The sequence below is a fragment of the Austrofundulus limnaeus genome, unplaced genomic scaffold (genome assembly GCF_001266775.1).
Source record: "Austrofundulus limnaeus strain Quisiro unplaced genomic scaffold, Austrofundulus_limnaeus-1.0 Scaffold99, whole genome shotgun sequence".
Lineage (NCBI taxonomy): Eukaryota > Metazoa > Chordata > Actinopteri > Cyprinodontiformes > Rivulidae > Austrofundulus > Austrofundulus limnaeus.
Window position 1 is genome coordinate 987,717 of NW_013952501.1, and position 7,106 is coordinate 994,822.

Genomic DNA, 7,106 nt, shown 5'->3' on the forward strand with positions numbered 1-7,106 from the left:
TGAAAAACACAGCAATACTGTGCATATTAATTTTTTTTCTTCAGATGTTTGATAATATTTTAAAACATTCTTGATTTTTGTCAGCTTTTTTAAACTTAGGCTGCTTATTATCTTTGTTTCTGTTCAATTTTTAAAGCACCATAACATTTTAGAATTTTCTTTTACATGTGCATTAAAAATGATTAAAGTAAACAAGAAAAAAAAAAAACCTAGCACCAGGCTTTACATTTTCATCAGTCTGAGAGAGTGTTTCATTTTTTTTAACCTGTAATTCCTAATCATGAGGCGTCTGTGTAACATTTTACAGGCTTCCTTTGATCGGGTTATGTTTAACCTATTTTATATATTTATGAATTTGGTTAAGATCGAAGTAGTGCTGTTAGATGTTTTAATCGGGTAATCAAGACTTCTGGGGAGGATGAATAATATATTGACTGATCTGAAACAAGATGAATGTCACAGACGTGAATGAAATGGAGGAAAATAAATAAACAGAAGCTATACAGTCTGCTAAGATTTCCTTTTTGAAACTGCAATAAAGATGACGAGATGTTCTCATTTCCTGAGAAGCCTCTATTAGATGAAACAAAACAAAAATAAAAAAGTGAAACAGGGAAAACTTTTATAAATGTGATTTTTAATAAAATAAATACAGCTCAAGGAATTTATTTTGCAGCCATACTCTGACAGTCTGATGATTTTCATCTGTGTCCAAGAGATGGCGACGTTGTTCTACTGACGTTTTAATTAGACTCAGAGCGAGACCATGTGAGTACATGTGAGTATCTGCCTTCTACCCTGGGTAGAAGTCGGATACTCTGAATCAACCTAACTTGCTCTGAGATACTCAGGATTTTCGGTTTCGGAACAGGTTATACCAACTCGATAACTCAATCCTGAGTAAGGTGTACCTTTTAGGACATCCTCCGTTCTCAGAAAAATCTCAGTTTTCAGTAAAATCTTGATCAGTTCTTAGTAAAATTTTGGTCAGATCTCAGTAAACTTGATCAGTTCTCAGTATAACCTCGATCAGTTATCATTAAAGCCTCGATCAGTTCTCAGTAAAACCTTAATCATTTCTCATTAAAACCTCGGTCAGTTCTCAGTATAACCTTGATCAGTTCTCAGTATAACCACGATCAATTCTCAATATAACTTGATCGATTCTCATTGAAACCTCAATCAGTTCTCATTAAAACCTCAATCAGTTCTGAGTAAGACCTTGATCAGTTCTCTGTAAAACTTCGATCAGTTCTCAGTAAAACCTCAACAATTTCTCATTAAAACCTAGATCATTTTTCATTAAAACCTCAATCAGTTCTCAGTACCTCGATTGATTCTCAGTAAAACCTCGATCAGTTATCAGTAAAACCTCGATCAGTTTTGAGTTTAACCTCGATCAGTTCTCAGTAAAACCTCAATCAGTTCTCAGTATAACCTCGATCAATTCTCATTAAAACTTCGATCAGTTCTCAGTATAACCTCGATCAGTTCTCATTAAAACCTCGATCAGTTCTCAGTAAAACCTCAATCAATTCTCATTAAAACCTCGATCAATTCTCAGTATAACCTCGATCAGTTCTCAGTATAACCTCGATCAATTCTCATTAAAACCTCGATCAGTTCTCAGTATAACCTCGATCAGTTCTCAGTATAACCTCGATCAGTTCTCATTAAAACCTCGATCAGTTCTCAGTATAACCTCGATCAGTTCTCAGTATAACCTCGATCAGTTCTCAGTATAACCTTGATCAGTTCTCTGTTTAACCTCGATCAGTTCTCATTAAAACCTTGATCAGTTCTCATTAAAACCTCGATCAGTTCTCAGTATAACCTCGATCAGTTCTCAGTATAACCTCGATCAGTTCTCAGTATAACCTCGATCAGTTCTCAGTAAAACCTTGATCAGTTCTCAGTATAACCTCGATCATTTCTCCAGAACTTTTCAGTTTTGAGCCTTTTCAGTTGTGGCTCCTAAACTGTGGAACCAGCTGCCTCTTCACATCAGACAGGCCTCAACTCTTGGAGTTTTTAAGTCTCTTCTTAAAACACAAGTGTTTTCAAAAGCTTTTAATGTAGTTTGAGAGTTGTTTTCCTATTTATTTATTCTGTTTTTATGGTTTTATCATTTGCGTTCTTTTAGCAATGCTTTGTTTTTAGTTTGCAATATGTGAAGCACTTTGGCCAACAGCAGTTGTTTTTAAATGTGCTATATAAATGAAGTTGACTTGACTTGACTTGACTAGAACTTAAGATTTTCACTTATCCTGCTTTCTGAAACAGGGCTCTGTATGTCACAACTTTGTTTAAAAAATTCTCATTATAAATAAATAAAACAACATTTGAATATGTTCAAAGCAACAATGACAAAACCTTGGATGAAATCACATCAATATATTGTAAAAACAAGCAATAATATGAGTCATTACAAGTGACATCACAATTTATCCACTGTTCTTTTAGAATAACCACTTTGTTATAGTACATGACTTTACTTTTCTACTTTTATGTATATTTACTGTTTAAACACAAAGCAAACTGTAAAGTAAACTTCACACTCTGAAGCAGAGGCATACAGTACATGCAGTATTCCACTAAAATTATTTACATTTCCCCGGCTTTATGATAGAAAAATAGGATTTCACAATATCTTTTAAAGTAACAATGCACTGGAAAAAATGTTTAACATATAGGTATTAGTGATTAGATTACATTCAGACCTCCTTTCTTGTTTCTTGAAATTGCCTCACCTCTGCTCCGAACAGCCTCTTCACTTCTGACTATTGATTACGGCTTTGTCAGGCCGATAACACTAAATGTGTCAGCGGAGCCACAGAAGTTACTGACTTAATCATTTTGCACCATCATTCATTTCTGCCTTTTTCTCACATGGCTCAATACAATCATATTAACTGTTGCAGCTGCTGCATAAATCTCTCAATCATAAAGAAATAAAGGGGGTTTTGCTGTGACGTTAGAATCAGTGTTTCCACGATGAAAGTCTTTCAGGTGAAGGCTTCTTCTTCGTAGTGTCTGCCTACAAAGGAGGAAATGGACACGTTTAATGAAGAAGGCTCATTCACTTTAATGGCATCACTGTAATTTACTCCTGAAGCTAAAACCAGACACTCTGCAGGTAGGGCAGTCCGGGCTTATTTAGCTCAAATAAGTAAATCATTATGTTATACTGTAACTTCTTTTCATTTATGACATTTGGGTTTTTTTTCAACAATTATAATGAAAATATGCTAGTAGGAAATGTCGTGAAATTTTGTTTGATTTCTGAAGACTATTTAAAGAACCCAAACTCTGTGTTCTTTTAATCAAATTGTGGGAACCAAACCCAGCTTAGGAAACCACATGTCTAAAGCAGAGCTGTAAAAAGCCAAGACTTTCTGCCTTTTTGTCCTACTTGTAGGTCATTTCTTTTTATTATTCCCAAATACACAAACAGCTACACCACCAGAGGGATTTAAAAAGTGGCAAATTGTTACAGACACTTTTCCTTATATGTTTTAAGTCAGTTTTATGGAAAAGATTAGATGTTTAATGTCATCATAGGAATTTTAAACTAACATATTGTCAGGTATCTATTAAATTTTAGAAAGGGAGACAAATAAAAGCTTTTGTGAAATTATAAAAAGATTTTAGTTTTAGGTGAAAGTTGAAAATGTCTTACATTTATCTGTATTCATTTGTCTGTGTCGTTAGCAAAATATCTAATGAAGCGCTGGACATATCTTAAAGATCTCTTAATCATTGGATGTACATCATATTAACATTTCGAGTCAATCCAATTCAAGATTGCCAACATCAACATTAACCGACACAAACATGGCTCTAACCTAATCTAAACATCTGGTGGTAGTAGCTGAGAGTTATGCCCATAATGTCTGAGCACTAACACAAGATTCCACAGTATGAGACGTGCACATATAGCCATCTAGAAGGTCTGACCACACTGGATATACAGTAACAGCATTTCCTGCAGTGTCAAAATAATACAACTTTCTCATCTTTCTCTTCCTGTTGACTAAGCGTGATTAATGTCCCTAAAACGAATGAATAATTTGGATTTGTCATCCAGGTGATTCTAATGTCACAAAAAGCTGTGCTGTCGAAATGTGTTTCTCAAACAGCTAAATATGTGTCAGCTGCTGATTGCAAGAGAAAACACAGCTTTGTCTCTTACATGAGTTTGCTATTCTGTTTATCTATTTAACTTTACAAGAAAAACATTCATGACTCACCATAACAGTTTCTTCTGTAGCACTTTTTTGACCCACGGAGCTTCAGGATCCAGGCAAACCTTTAGTCCATTTTTAAGAGTTGCACTTCGGGATGAAAGACATCAGTTTAAGCCCTTGTGACGTTTTGACTATTTCAAACCACCAACAAGTTTGCGCTTCAGACTTACATGAGCTCAATGTCCATGCAGTGGGAGTTTGCAGGGTTTACCTTCAGCGTTGATATGTGATACCCTATGGGCTTTTTCTCCTTCTTGATGCACTGACATCGCAGATTCAATCTCGGATTCACAGAGCTCGCTGAAGTTTTTAAATGTTAGGGGAGTAAAAACCAGTCATTAACACAAACATGCATTTCCACATGACCCAGATCATGTCAGTGCTTTTAAATACAACAAATCATATTATTTGATAGAAGCACTCACCTTCATGAATAGTCAGGAATACTAGGAGTGCCGCAAAGGTGATTGGAGACATGTTGTCTGAACAAATTTGAAGGTATTTTCGAATTTTTACTGGAATGTAAAGATCTGTTCAAAGCTCAATTGTTCCTTTCGTGACTATGATCTCTTGCAAATCTGCTCAACAAACACTTGGCTGCTGTTTATAGGTTCCTCCTCTCCTCTTTTAAGAAAAGAAAAGGGGTGGAGGGTATTATTCCTCTCAGATTTACATAAACTAAGCGAAAACAGCTCACTTACTTAGATTTCTGGTAGATAAAATAAAATTCCAAAGAAACATTTCTAATCCCTTCTGTAAATTATAATTTTCTAGTAATCCATTAAGCAATGACAGTTTGGCATTTTATCAATTTGTTATAGCCATAGGGTTACATACTGTAACTGTATAAGACATCAAAAGTAAAACTTTAGTTTTTCTTTTGGATAAACCAGTTGAACAGTTAAATCTGTCTGCACATTTTTTTATTAAATATTTATCTTCTGCTTCCTGTCACGTTGTCTGTAATTTTCAGGGTTATTTTTTATTTAAAAAAAAACGCACAAAAAGAAAATCTTGCTAAATTTGTATAATTTAAACACAAGAACAACTGAGAGGGAAAAAAAACTTGCATTCTTTTACAGAATGCATGTAATTTGCTGCATTTCATGCATAAATAAATAAATAAATAAAGTATCAGCTTATCTTGAGAAAAAACAGAGCCAATGTGGTTATATCTTATCACAAACCTACTTTTTGTTAAAGCTTGGAGCAATGTAGGGATGCAGGTGAATTTTACTTTGAAGAGGTTGCACAGATTTTTATCTGCTGTGGTTAAAACAAGTCAACAAGCTAGTCCTGACATGACGTGTCCTTAGAAAGATGGCACTGCAGACATGTGGAATGCTTGCTGCAGGGCCACCCATCCTTTCTCAAGCAGATACTCCAAATACAAGTTTCACATGTGACAACGAGCAAGTAAAAACTCCCCGACACTTCCTGGAATTCCCAGCGCCGTTTGACTGAGTTAATCATTTGGCAACAGCTCGTCCCTGACTGGGCCCAACTCTTCTATGGTAAACACACTAGACACAGACATACGACTGATAACGTAAACCTACCAGCTCTCACACATGCACCGACAAAACAAAAAGGCACCGTGATTCACTTCTGATTTTCCCAGCTCCTGCTTTAATACTCTTAATCTCAGGCTTTTTGTGCTCTGTTTCCGCATGACAAAGTAGTGATAGCATACAGTATGTCAGTATATGCAGCTTGCCATTCAAGATACAGCAGCCTCTTTGTATGGTGTCTACTTTGTGTGTATTTTTTATTACGAAATTCTGCTCAGTTCTTTGCTTTATTGTGCAACAATCCTCAATGTGCAGGAAAGAGTGTGTTTTACAAATTAATATTCTGGAAGCAGTCAGATTTCTTTGACCTGCTGCCATGGAAAGTGGGCAGTAATGTAAATGCTTGCATATGTGTGTGTATTTGTTTGTCTGTTAGCAAACTTGCACATGTACCTCTACATAGATTTTATCGAAACTCTGAAATAAATCCTTGGATGTGCACATACAACAGATTAACATTTGGAGTCAACGTGATTCAAGACGGCCACCGCAGCTAACTGACACTAGCCATCACTTTTTCAGCTGCTGAGCTAAACTTCCTGTAGTAGTTGATAATCAATCGCATAATATCTGAGCGCTAACGTGTTTTGCAAGTTCTCACAATATCACATGAGATGAGGTCATTTACGGCATTTTACTTACATGAAAGGCGATGAGGGAACTGATATGTTTCAGTGTTTTTAATGATGTTCTCAAGACTAAAAATATGTTTTGTTAATTTTCTGTTCACTGATTAGAAATGGATTTCCTGTCTTGAAGTCTTGAAGATGTTTTTATGTCAACTGGATTTTTTTTGACAGAGGGGGCTGTGGGCATAGTTTCCTGCAATATCAAAGCAATATAACCTTCTCATCTTTCTCTTCACATTCACCACATGTGATTAACTTCCCTGAAAAAAAAAAGAATGATCAGAGTTTATCCAGTTGAGTCTATTGTCATCAAAAAAAACAACTAAACAAACAAAACTTATCTGGCAGTCTTTCTATGGGTCTGCATGTGCAAAATCTATGGAACAAAGTTTAGGAAATTTGATGGAGGGGACAAAAGGAGAAGCAGTGGTCCCCGAGCAGCTTTCTAATATGATGTATTTGTCACATTAGGGTTTGGGGAAATTTTAAAATATCCACATTCAGTTGCACAACGCTGACGTTGACCAGATTATTTCTTACTTCCTGTGATTTTTGTTGTGGTGGTCAGAGTCTGTTTCCTGTTGTGTGTGTGTGTGTGTGTGTGCGCGCGCGTGTGTGTGTGTGTGTGTGTGTGTGTGTGTGTGTGTGTGTGTGTGTGT

The 7,106-nt window shown here is 35.8% G+C and overlaps 1 protein-coding gene and 1 long non-coding RNA gene across 2 annotated transcripts; both read right to left on the reverse strand.

The window, feature by feature from the left end:
* Positions 1–814: 814 nt before the first annotated feature.
* LOC106520937 (uncharacterized) lies at positions 815–2,100 on the reverse strand. The gene is made up of 2 exons (XR_001310602.1): positions 1,791–2,100; positions 815–1,746 (listed from the first exon to the last, which is right to left on the reverse strand). It is a non-coding gene; the product is annotated as an uncharacterized LOC106520937 (long non-coding RNA).
* Positions 2,101–2,379: 279 nt separating this feature from the next.
* Positions 2,380–4,840, reverse strand: LOC106520938 (C-X-C motif chemokine 2). Its single transcript, XM_014013274.1, has 4 exons — positions 4,673–4,840; positions 4,418–4,547; positions 4,251–4,334; positions 2,380–3,037 (listed from the first exon to the last, which is right to left on the reverse strand). The coding sequence occupies exons 1-4, from the start codon at positions 4,722–4,724 to the stop codon at positions 2,938–2,940; spliced, it is 366 nt and encodes a 121-aa protein (XP_013868728.1). The 5' UTR covers positions 4,725–4,840; the 3' UTR covers positions 2,380–2,937.
* Between the last annotated feature and the right edge of the window lie 2,266 nt (positions 4,841–7,106).

Bases quoted from the DNA above. Each gene is read 5' to 3' on its own strand.
- LOC106520938 (XM_014013274.1), bottom strand. From the start codon at position 4,724: ATGTCTCCAATCACCTTTGCGGCACTCCTAGTATTCCTGACTATTCAT. The intron at 4,548-4,672 runs GTGAGTGCTTCT...TAAAAACTTCAG, and splicing joins ATTCCTGACTATTCATGAAG to CGAGCTCTGTGAATCCGAGA. The intron at 4,335-4,417 runs GTAAGTCTGAAG...TTCATCCCGAAG, and splicing joins TGCATGGACATTGAGCTCAT to TGCAACTCTTAAAAATGGAC.